At 33.1% G+C, this 13,138-nt stretch overlaps 2 protein-coding genes across 2 annotated transcripts in view; one reads left to right on the forward strand and one right to left on the reverse strand.

Moving 5' to 3' along the window:
- The first annotated feature begins 622 nt into the window (after nt 1–622).
- On the forward strand, nt 623–2,308 carry LOC108756064. Its single transcript, XM_018499624.1, has 4 exons — nt 623–1,259; nt 1,376–1,579; nt 1,653–1,871; nt 1,998–2,308. Exons 1-4 carry the CDS (start codon nt 1,206–1,208, stop codon nt 2,283–2,285), a joined length of 765 nt encoding a protein of 254 aa, XP_018355126.1. The 5' UTR covers nt 623–1,205; the 3' UTR covers nt 2,286–2,308.
- A 259-nt stretch (nt 2,309–2,567) lies between these two features.
- Nucleotides 2,568–13,138, reverse strand: part of LOC108756063 (vacuolar protein sorting-associated protein 8 homolog) — a 13,396-nt gene continuing 2,825 nt past the window's right edge. The window contains exons 6-12 of the mRNA XM_018499623.1: nt 12,766–13,011; nt 12,554–12,694; nt 7,195–7,653; nt 6,361–7,106; nt 3,959–4,903; nt 2,771–2,987; nt 2,568–2,685 (exon numbers count right to left, since the gene is read on the reverse strand). Coding sequence (XP_018355125.1) covers nt 2,584–2,685; nt 2,771–2,987; nt 3,959–4,903; nt 6,361–7,106; nt 7,195–7,653; nt 12,554–12,694; nt 12,766–13,011 — 2,856 coding nt within the window. The 3' untranslated portion in view covers nt 2,568–2,583. The remainder of the gene's footprint in view (nt 2,686–2,770; nt 2,988–3,958; nt 4,904–6,360; nt 7,107–7,194; nt 7,654–12,553; nt 12,695–12,765; nt 13,012–13,138) is intronic.

Genomic DNA, 13,138 nt, shown 5'->3' on the forward strand with positions numbered 1-13,138 from the left:
TATAATTAAATCTAAATTAGAAATTCGAAATTACACATTTAGTAAATACAAAAATTAATTTTGTTATTAAATTATTCCTTATCTAAAGTATCATATAAACTTCTTACGTATTGTATTTTATTCCTCTTGTAATCAGTGATAAAATAATAAGAGAAATTTTATTAGCAATATATATATGGTGATAAATAACCTTGCAATATAAAAAAGAAAGAAAAAATTAGACAAATGCTTTTATATTAAACTTCTACATGAAATTTAAGTAATACAGTAGCAATTTATTCTATATCTTTTAAAAAAAATCAAATATTTATAATAAATTAAATTGCATATATGTAATATATATATATATAATAATCCGTCCTCTTTTTTTTTGTATAGAGGTACTCTTCCCCCCTGTGAGAAACAATGTTAAAGGAGATAGTCTACGAAAACGACTAGAGTTATAATAATGTTTGATGAGGCGTTCGTTTCGAAGCAAAAGGCGCAGATTAGCAATTAGCACGTTTGATGGCAGTGTTGCGCTACTTTTTATTACTATAAATTACAGCACATACTCCCCTATCAGTAAATGCGAATTTAAATATGAATTTAAATATGTTTCTACTGCAATTATTACAATAATTGTGTATAACTAAATAACATATAGTTATATAAAATAATAATACCGAATATGTAACATATACGTTACTTATGATATAGTCCAGGAGCGCTTATAACGTTAAGAAATCGCTATTAGCGATTAAAATTATAAAGCTAATAAGTTAATTTTTTAAGCGATCCATGAAGAAGTCAATTCTCAATTATCTCATCCCATACGATATCTCATTATATCATTATTGAATGAAAAAAACAGGAATGTTAACGAAACGTAAAGATGTCATATCAATGAAATTAATACGCGATGTTATAAAGTGCTATGCTATGCAAGCAAATCAACATCAAATTTATGTATGTACGTACTACATGTATGTACACACGAGAATACAAAATGCTTTCTCATCCGAAGTTGTATCCCCATGTATACGAAAGGAAAACAATAATGTCGTTTATATAAGTCAACAATCAATAAAAAGAAACAAACTGAATATATCTATCTTCTGAAAAAAGGACTATCGCGTTTCGGATGATGTCGAGTTGACCATGGAAATAAGTTTGTTTAACAGTTTGACAAGGTATATCTAAAATAATTTCTGTAAACAACCATCATGACGACCGACGACATATCGACTCATGACATTGTACAAATTCTCGAAAAGAATGTGAGTTAATATATAAACATCGGAACACACACGAACACGTTTCATTTTTAAGCGTTTCAAAATTATGTGCAGTCAAACGAATTTTACACATACGATGGATACATTTTTTTATACAGGTGAACATTCTCAAGTCGGAAGGTCACGGTCCAGACGTAGCTCTTGAATTTCATGATAAATTCGAGTTGTTTCGTAAATTGTTGTGCAATCTAACAGATAAACTCCAGTCGTTATTATATTTATCTGAGAATTATACCTCTACGAGCGACTTTAAACAATTTATAAACAGGATTGTTGGTTCATGGAACTCTATTAATAAGCAGGTAAAACTTTTATATTTTACATTTATGGATGTCTTGTATAAATATTTACAGGATTGGCGCATGAGTTATACAGGTCTATGAAAAATGTTCCAAGATACAAGTGGGTAGTCGTACGCTATCGGGAATACCGTTATCGTTGCTCCTTAAAAAGATAAAAAGAGAGAAATCTTTAACAAGGGAGTTGTTGTACATTCATGAGACCAAATACAGTCGTGAATATCTCGCAAAGTGTTATGTTTTGTTAAATGAAACTGAAGATTTATTATGTAATCTCGAAAAATCTGATGATAAGGCACGTATCTACTTCTTTTAACATTTAATACATCATTGCATATTATAAGAAAAGTATGCAAAATATGTATAGGCTTATAGGACTTTCTATGAGCAAATTATATTAGCGATCCTTTTTGATTTACAGTTACGACAATATATAGCTATACTGAAGTTGAATCCATTCCTTGTTAAACTAGAATCTGATGTAGACACATATGTCTCAAATATTAACATATCACCAATCGACAAATCTAAATGTCTAAAACTGGACGTTTTTCCAATTGTCGCAAAACTTCTCACCGGTGAGTTACTTGATGATGAACCTATAGATCCGTGTTGCGTTTTAGCAGATAATGTGCCTAGGAAACCAGTTTTCATTATTAAAATAAAACACAAAATGGATTCATCAATGATAGTCGAGGAAACAATATAAATGTATGAAGTTACACGTTGGAAGAGAATAATATAATGTTATATAAACAATATATATAATAAATGTATTTCAATAATTTATATTTGGCAACGTATCATAAACATTAATGCGCATCAAACAAATCAAATCTCACAAGGAAAGAGCTTAATCTCTCCTCTTGCTCTGGTACTAGACAATATGTGGATTATCCTTAATATATGTATAGTACAGTACATTGTACACATTCATTTTGATATCTTAAAAATACTACATACTGCCCACAAACGCGATCATCATTCTTGATAGTCGAAGACTAGATTTAAAAGATACCCTCAAGATCAGGAATAGAACAGGATGGAGCTAGTCTTAATACAAGATCTTTGTGATGTAAAAATTCTGGCGGAAGAAGTTGTTTCTTTCTCTATAAAATAGAAGTGAACAAAATAGTATTCCTGTAGTATATAAAATGAAAGGTAACGAGAAGATACATTGCTGTTACAACTAACCAGTGGCGGCTGCGCAACAGTGTGCGCCACGTTGGTAGTGATGGGCGCCCATCCTTTTGTATTCAAGCATTTGTAACACGACTTAGGCTCACCCAGACATGTTAAGTGGTATCCATGACCACAGCCAAATACTACCACGTGATCAGGGCAATGCGACAATGGTTGTTTGCATAAGGGGCAAGTTATAGAAATATTGCCGCATGCTCTACCAGCATCCCTGAATGATAGAAAAATCGCTGCATATAATTGATATATGTATATAACATTCAACAGAAAAAAAGTCTGTTTCACGATGAACCTCTTTGATTTTACGTGCTTTTCATCATTCAATTTAGATGAAATCTTTCCTTCTGCTTCATTATTATCAAGAAAATCTTGCATCTTGAACTATTCGATGAGGTTCATCGTGAAGCTTTGCGGATTTCTGCACTTTATTAAAGCTCCGATTCATTCATTACTACTACTCAGATTATATTGGAAGCGAAAAAATATACAATCAAAATTTTTGCACAATATATTAATATGATAATATGTTTCAACATTTAAAGCGATAGAAACAACTTGTAAAATACCGAAAACTTTCTTTTTGTTTCATTAATTAATAAATAGCCAATATATCTAGAAATTAATTATGCATGTGTATATATAGAATGTTTGGAAAATAATCTTTTGCATAGGGGCGGAATGGACTAAACTGATAAGAAAAGTCCTCTACCATTTTGCAATTTTCGCAATAGTTAACAAGATATTAATTGCTAAAAATTGCCGAAAATTGGTCTTCATTAACTTCGTCATCAACTAAAATACTATCAACTTTACACAAAAACTGTAAGAGACGAAAATTGTTTATTTTCTTCTCATAGAACTTTACGAATTTTTTTAGAATTTTGTATCATATATATAAATATATATATATATAAAATTAAATAAACTATGTTCCGCAGTTATGACAAATTAATAATATATAAAAATAATTTGTATATGATTTCTAATTTCCTGAAACAAGAAAATGATTTCCAATAAATTATTATTCCATTGATTACAAGTGTTGTTTTATTGAAAAATGTTTTTATTCAAATTTGCAAAAATTTTTATCTTGTATTTTCTCGCTTTTGACAATCTGAGATAGTAATGGTAAGTGAACATAAGAATGAAATATCTCTTATATCATCAGAATTTCCAAGATACCTCAAGGATATTTCTAGAGCCTTATGAAGCTCCAAACTCACTAATCGAGCGGTAGTTTCGACGAGGGTTTGCTCATATCGCGATTGAGTGAGGACTCCGGATAGCAGTTGCCGTATGTCACCCATTGTTCCACTCGTTGCTGACGGATTTCTCAGGATCTGCTCCAATATATTCGACAATATCGATGTACCACTCAAAGATTCTAGAATTAATCTCAACAATTTGCCGTTCAATATATCCACCTTCTGCCTGTTATTCTCTGAATGTGATCGAAACATAACTTCCACTAGGGGCATCCAGTCGAGATTCCCCGCAGATCTCCGACATATCCCAGCGAGTTGAATGGCAGTGTGCACCATTTCGCTTTCCGAAGCTTTATCTTGCTGGTACATCTCCAGGCAATTCTCAAACTCTTTCAACAAAAGATCAAATGCTTGCTGATAATTACCAAGCTTCTCTAGCATAACCGCCTCTGCATCTTTACAATTCCATTTCTGGACAATCTTTAACGCCTCATCCAACCTACACCCGTGTGGTCCGTGCAAGTGAGCAACTACGCGTGCCGGCTCCAATTCGCACATTAACGCTAAATATCTCTCCAAGTGCTCAGTTGTTAATTCCAAAGAAACATCCTCCTCTTTGTATTGTACGATCTGATACAACGCTCCAAACAGTTTATATTCTAAGCTTAAATTATCGGTAAGATTCTGTAGTATTGCATCAATCTTGTTCTGCAATCGTGTTGCAACAATCATAGCAAACTGATTGGCATTAATCGTCAGAAGAGTTGAAGTGTGAACCGATATAACTTGATCTAACGAAGCAGCCGGCAGATGCTCTAGCCAAGGCCACACATCGTGATGCCTTAATGGCTCCAGGATCATGCACTCGCATACTGCCACCCAATCTTCTCGTGCACTGTACAGTAATTCCACGACTCTTATACTACAACATAAATACGATAATGTATTATGCGCGCGCGCGCGCGCGTGTGTGTGTGTGTGTGTGTGTAAGGGCGTTTCAGACCTAACATACTACCTGCTGATTGCAGATTCTTGAAGTAATTTTGAAACGAAAAGTCTAATACCAAAATGTCGAGACTATAATAGTTTTTAAATTAGTAATAATTAAAGTTCACTATTAGTAATAATTAAAAATCACAAAGCTGACATTTCACACGCTCAGGCATAATGATATGACAATGATGAGAAGATATGTCACAAGAGCCCTTTCAGCAACTTCGAGATTATCATACAAATATGCATTAATATTTCTATTAAAAAATTATTCTTGCTTCTATACGAAATTTGTTTTATATTATGTAAGCACTACACATCATTAATATCAAAGTATACAAAGTATCAATTTAATAGCTAGATATGTATCAAAATAAATTCATAACCATAATCGTGTGCTTTGTATGTACGGTATTATTATATTATCTATTTTTTTAATAAATAAAACTATTTTTAACGTAAAAAGAATCAAATATTTTAATAAAGCAATACTTAAAATATGTATAAAATACTAATTTAACTAACATTAATGTACTTAAATCAAATTACTATATATACGTATTTCTTAATAATTATCCTAGTTAAGATGTTGAAAAAAGTTAAAAATATAAAAAGTGATATAAATTACATCAAAACATGTATGTATGTCGTTAAATTTCATAGACAATAAATCAATGTACATAATTCTTACTTATAATTAAAATATACACGAATTTATAAACAATCATGAAATATTTTGTAGTCTTTGTAAAATTTTATTTACACTGTTTTTAATACGTCATTCACAGAATACATACAACAAACTAAATTATAAATCGAGATGCGTCCTATATGATCCTATACGATATGCTAAATCTATGCCTAATAATATTTTCTAATAATAAAATGTACCGTTCTTGCATATTTAATTCTTTTTATGTTAAAAATAGTTCATCTAATTCTTACAAAAATATTTACCGTGCATACAAAACAAGGACATGATAATGAATTTCTTTTGATACACACATGTCATAATATCGCTATTAAATTAATATTTTGTTATATAGTTCGATATTAATTATGCGTACAAACAGATTCTGTATAGAAGCAAGAACAATTTCTTAATAAAAATATTTATATGGTAATCTTGAGGTTACTGAGAGAGCCATTATGACATACCCTCAGCATTTGTTATATCATCATGCCCGAGCGTGCGAAATTGCTCCATGATCGGTAAACTTTAATTGCTATTAATTTAAAAACTTAATCTCGACGTTTTGATATTAGATCTTTCGTCTCAAAATTACTTTAAGAATCTGCAATTAGCAGGTAGTGCATTAAGTGTGAAACACTATATATAACCAATAAAAAAGCATAAAGATTAATAAATCAATTAAAAATACTTACAAGCTTGCTCTATTTGCTAAATTTAACAAAGTATTATCAGAAATATTGCACAACTTTTTAGAATGCAACAATCCCAACACAGCGTTTTCTCTCTCAGTTCTAAAATCCTTCGACAATTCCATGTGCACGTCAATACATAATATATCTATCATTTTATTCAGCGTATTATACTCTAACGTAATAGTGCTTTCACACACTTCGTTTGCCACGAATATAAGAACCATAAATTGTTGCTCCAGCGTGATGTAATCAATATTTTTCGGAGTAAGTGGCGTATTCGACATAACAATACTTAACAAGATGTCTATGAGCCTTTGTCGATGTCGGAGACCCATTTCGGAGGTAAATTCTGGTTCCTGAAAGGCGATGGCAATAACATCAAGAAAGCCTTTCGCATCGAATTGTAGTAATGTTCTCAAATATGGATATTGCCTCTCCATATCATTTGCCAAACTGGAATGCTGAGATAACAGGGCTCTCAATATGTCTGCTTTCGCTTTTTGTGGCATGCCTTCAGGGAGCTCATCCTTGGGAAATCCACGACCAGCGAGACAGCAGCTAGTATAAACTAGAATGGCGTTACCGAGTTTTATACAGTCTCGGGAAAGGGCGGCTAATGGATCCTGTAATAAATTCTGAAGTGCTGGTACCAATTGATGAATGGGTGCTGTAAAATCGCCCAACGCTGTTGTCTGAAGATAAATTAGCGCTTCCCAAAGTCCTCGTTGACGACAAATTGTCGTTACCTATGGACAAAAATACATTCTAAAATCATAAAATGACGTTGCAAACGTAAATGTCTATTTTTCATCGCTTGCTAACATTGAGACTTACTTGATGAATATCTAGACAATCCACATTGAGCAAAACTACAATCGCTTCCAGCGAATCTACTTTATCTTCTTGATCATAAAGAGTGACTAATTGCTGGGCAATCAATGGCGGCAATCTCGATTGAAGACTTCCGTCTAGCAGAGGAGCTTCGAGAGCATGCAAATAACTAGTTTTCAGCCCTTCCGACTCAAAGACTATATCCCACAAATTTCCGAACAACAAATCTAAGTTTTCCAGCTGAATGCAGTAATCAACGCAAGTGAGCACTATCGTATCGTAACCTGTATTTTCGTCTATCAAACATTGGTTTAATTCGTCCATATACTGCACCAATACTTCACAAACTTTATCGCGTGCTATTTGCTTGCGACGCTGCTTAGAACCTCGTAGACCGATAACCGCCTTGCCTTTGTCTTGATAAAAAGAAAGACCCAACGCTAACGCTTCGGGAAAACGTTTCTAAAATGCAAAACATTTTTTAATGTAAATATTCAATTAAGCTTCAGTGAATTAAAATTTAAACTTATGTTACCAATAAAGGACAATGAACTAGGCACTAAATTATAATATATATACAGTGTTAGTTAAGTATGTTGTCATACTCAACAGAGCGATTCTTTGGTTTATTTCAAATAAAAAAGTCCATATAAACATGTGTCATAAACGGCTTAGTTTCGAAATACAGGTGAATATTCGCAAATGTTTGACGAAACGGTAAATTGCATTGGAGATATCTTCCTGCATAAATATGCCTTGCTTCATATGCGTTACCATTCGCATAACCGTAAACAAAGTGACAAAGTCAAAGTCAAAGTCACAAAATCAAAAATAAACTTTAACTCTGATGTTGCTGCGGATCAATTAGCTTGTACATACGTTTTCGGGTCAAATTGTTTTAGTCTATCAAAATCGGTTTCATCATGCCTAAGTTTACAAATTTTGAAATGGCAGATATGCACTTTGCCTACGGTCTTGCAAATGGTAACTCACGCAAGGTAAGACGTATTTATGTAGAAAGATATCCCCAATGCAATTTACCATGTCGTACAACATTTGCGAATATTCACCGCTATTCGAGAAAAGGGTTCTTTTGTAAGGAATACTGTTGATCTTGGAAAGCCTGACAGTTAGAACACCAGTAGTAGAGGAAGCTGTTCTTAACGAAATCGAAGCACATCCAGAAACGAGCACAAGGGAAATAGCTAGGACATTAAATGTGAGTAATTATATCATCTGGAGAATTTTGAAAGACCAACAATTATATCCTTATCACATTCAATGTGTACAGAGACTTTTACCATGCGATTTTCCACAAAGACTAGCTTTTTATCAATGGATTTTTCAGAAACTTGAAAAAAATCCTTAATTCTCATCTCAAGTTCTCTTCACCGATGAAGCTAACTTCTCCAGAAACGCAATTATTAATTTTCATAATAACCATTTATGGCGTGAAGATAAGGTAGTCGAATCTAGGTTCAAACAACAATTTTCATTGAATGTATGGGTTAATATTGTTGATGATTTCTTAATTAGACTCTACTTTTTCCATTAGGACTTGATGGTGCATCATATCGGCAATTTCTTGAAGATCTACTTCAACTTTTACAAGAAGTGCCACTCATGATGAGACATGCAATGTGGTTCATGCATGATGGCGCTCCAGCCCACTTTAGCATCACAGTTCGTCAATATTTGAATAAGGTGTACAATAATCGCTGGATAAAGCGAGCTGGAACTCAACCTTAGCCTCCTAGATCATCAGATTTAAATCCTTTGGATTATTTCCTTTGGGGGCATCTGAAATCATTGGTTTATACCACCCCAATTGAGAATGAGAATGATTTGAGGAATCGAATAGTTGCTTTCATGCGAGGCAATACGTAACATACCTGGTATCTTTGAGCATGTACGTCAATCTTTGAGAAGAAGGCTCGATGGATGTATCATGCGCAAAGTGGACATTTTCAACAATTCATCTAATTGTTTTATTTCATCAGAGGAACTGAAGCCTGATTTTGTTTTTCTGTTTTTAACTAGTTTTTGACTAGTTCAAGCTGTATTTCTTTCAAATAAACAGATTATTACTACACATTTAAATTTTTTTATTTTGGAAACAACCGTTTAGGACATATATTTATGTGGACTTGAAATAAATCAAAGAATCGCTTTGCTGAGTATGACAAAAACTTAACACCCTGTATATATATACATATATATATATATATATATATATATAGTATAATATAGTATATACAGCCTAAATTATATGTTTAATAAATTATAATGTATTTTGGAAGAGAACTAAAGCGACTTCAAATGACATGGACTATGTATACCAACTTTACGAACATTCACTAAATATTTATATTTATATTATAGGAAAATAAAGAGAACCGTGAGAGAGAGAGAGAGAGAGAGAGAGAGAGAGGGAGGGAGGGAGAGAGAGGGAGAGGGAGGGAGGCCATTTAAAATATACATAAACAACTGAATAATTATGGTAGACCATGAGACCACTATAGTGATTTTGTTATCCAAAGCGACAAGTATGGGAAGTAGGTAAACTTTTATTTCACGTAAAACATAAAAACAGTACATATATTTCTAAGCCCGGACACGGTCGCTTGAAGAGGAGGTGTCTTTTCAAAATGTTGCAGATTTTGATTTTTTTTATTGAAAGCGTAAAAGTTGAATGTTGTTGCCGATAGTTAATACCCTTATTCTAAGGCAGATGGACTCCCATACTCCTCGGAAGGGTAAAAAAGATCGCTATACTGGATCAAAGTAATACATTTTTTTTTTTTTAATCAATAGCGATATGGCTGAATTTTTGTCTACATAATTTTAATATCTATTGTCGAGAAATATGATTCCCATATCTTTTAGATGGACACGAAGGCAGCCATGCTTATCCGAAAACGTACAATTTTACATGGAGTAAGAAAATTGTACGTGTCGGATAGGTGTAGCTGCCTTCGTGACCATCCAAAAAGTATGGGAATCATATTTCTCGATATCGTTGGTGTAGCATACCGACTGTTACATTTGTAAACGAGGGATTTAAATCTCGATAGACTCCGTCAATTTTTTCGCCGGCCACAACATGAATAATTATGCAGACGTATGTGTGCGTGCGTGCGTGCGCGTGGGCATGCGCGTGGGCATGCGCGTGGGCGTGGACATGCGCGTGGGCGTGGACATGCGCGTGGGCGTGCGCGTGCATATATAGAAAGAGGGATGAAGGGATAGAGGAAGGAGGGGGGGAGAGAGAGAGAGAGAGAGAGAGAGAGAGTGCATACGTGTACGCGCGCGTGTGTAAAGGGTCATCTACGTAAATCGCAAACGCAGAACGACAGCCAATCAGAAGCGTCAATGGTACTAATAACAGCTTTCATTTCTATCACAAATGCGTCTGCGAACTGTGTTCTGCGTTTGCAACTTATGTAGATGACTCTTAATATTTACTAATGTGACGTACATTAGCCACGTCGCCTGGAGTCACCCTTACTTAATACAATATCCAAATATTTTGGATATGTGAAGTTAGCACGACATTCTATTAATATAAAAAAAATAAAGACAAACAAATAATGAAAAACAGTTCCAGCATTTTTCGTAATTCTACAGTTCTATGTAAAAAAGAAACGAAAAACTTCGCGAAACTAGCACAACATTTTTCCTCTAAAGTATAAGAAAATGATAAATATTATCACTTTAGTGATAATACAACAGTTACCGTTAATTCTACTAAAGATCTATTAATAAATTATAATGTATTTTGAAAGAGAATTATACTAATACAAATGTTTTAGCTTATATTAAGTCATCCTCAGTGGATGTTAAAATGAAAACTTACAGTATAATCATATGTAATAACCAGTCAACGCAATAGTGATTGTCGCTAATAGATAAAAATACATAGGCCAGTTTAATAAAAAACGCACTTTGAACACAAAATTCCAACAATTACTTATTTTTATACATTTTCAATATAGAAGACAACACGACACTTGGAGAAAGTGTCGTGCCGATTGCTTATAGCAGTTTTAGCGAGAATTCTCGTTAAATTTAGCAGTTCTACACTCTACAATCATTTTTTAACTAAATTCCAGCCACAAAAAATGTTTAATTAATTTTTTAATATCTGGATCTAGCACGACACTTATTAAAAATATATAGCGGTAATCGTAGCCGGACTCTATTTAAAAATGATTGTAGAATATAGAACTCTGCTAGATCTAACGAGAACTCTCGCTAAAACTGTAATAATTGATCAACGCAATAGTATAGTTATCGCTCATAGTTATAATAATTGAACTTAGAATGTTTCCCCTTGACAATCGGAATTCCGGAAAACGGAATCTCAGAAAAGTAATACGACTAATCAGAATCATTCGTTTGTATAACGTATTAAACTTAAATAATTCTGCTTGATCATATGACTTTTCAACCATTGCCGTTTAACCAATAAGCTTTTTGCTTCCACTGTGTTTCAAATAATTCCAAGTTGCTTTGTACTAAATGACTAATGGCATTGTAATTTCATTCTCCTTTTTTTTTAATCTTTAAACAAATCTAAATTCTTGACTACATATAGTACGCATCTCTTGCGTTTTTTATTAAACTGGCCTATGTATTTTTATCTATTAGCGACAATCACTATTGCGTTGACTGGTTATTACATATGATTATACTGTAAGTTTTCATTTTAACATCCACTGAGGATGACTTAATATAAGCTAAAACATTTGTATTAGTATAATTCTCTTTCAAAATACATTATAATTTATTAATCGTTAACTTCATGTTTGACTCTTTTTGACGCAAGTTTATAATCTTAAATAAATAAAATAAAAATAAATTAAACTCTCGAGATAACAAATAAATATAAATTATTGATAAGCGATTGAAAGCAAAAATTTGACGCAGTTATTAGAACGTTATAGTTAACAAATGTATTTCTTAACATATCTAGGAAATATCTATCTACAAATGTATTTCCTAGATCTTACAGTTAGACAAAATCGGACGTTTCGGCTCAGTTCGAGCAATCCTCAGCGATGTCCAAATAAATTACACATTAGCAATTCTTCGCAATAATTAAATCCAAGAGTGCAGCCGAAAGAGCCTCTTGCAAACAATTACTAATGTATAATTTATTATTTGGATATCGCTGAAGATGGCTCGAACTGAGCCGAAACGTCCAATTTTGTCTAACTATATGTAACTCTATAAAATACATTTGTTAACTATAACGCTCTAATAACTGCATCAAATTTTTGCTCTCAATTGCCTGTTAATTTATATTCATTTATAACATCGTACTCTCATAATCAGATCCTTTGCATCGCTTTAAACTGACCTGTACGATCAAATATTGCAATCTTTCAGTCCACGTTCTCATACATATCACATGTAAACTCTTTGTTCCTAATAACAACAGCTGCGTACCAAAAACTATAACGGTGTTGTAGCATGCCCGTTCACCGGCTAACGCCATCGCCTACGTAAAATATATTACAAATGTAGTATTAAATACACTTCTTTGTGTCCTTGACATACCAGTCTTTGTACCTTAGAAACATTTCCGCCAGTAGATAGTCCCTTAAAATGACTAGAAGCATAAGAAATACCAACGCGACTCATGTCTAATGTCTCCAAATTATCCTGCGCTCTTACGTCTAACAAATGCAACTTCTCTTGAGTATCCAATATCACAAGAGATCTCGGATTTAACCATCTCAAATTGCTTATCATGTACGGTAGTGTCATCCTTCGAAGAGGAGACAATTTTACCCGCGTACCAATTTCGGTGTATACCTTGTCGACAGATAATATATATATTCTTTAATATTCTCAAAAGAAATCAGATAAAATATAATGCAATTAAATACATGCAGCAGAAGTTCTTTGTAATCCTACGCGGAACAAATAAAGATTATATATA

Source organism: Trachymyrmex septentrionalis, unplaced genomic scaffold (genome assembly GCF_001594115.1).
Source record: "Trachymyrmex septentrionalis isolate Tsep2-gDNA-1 unplaced genomic scaffold, Tsep1.0 scaffold92, whole genome shotgun sequence".
Classification (NCBI taxonomy): domain Eukaryota; kingdom Metazoa; phylum Arthropoda; class Insecta; order Hymenoptera; family Formicidae; genus Trachymyrmex; species Trachymyrmex septentrionalis.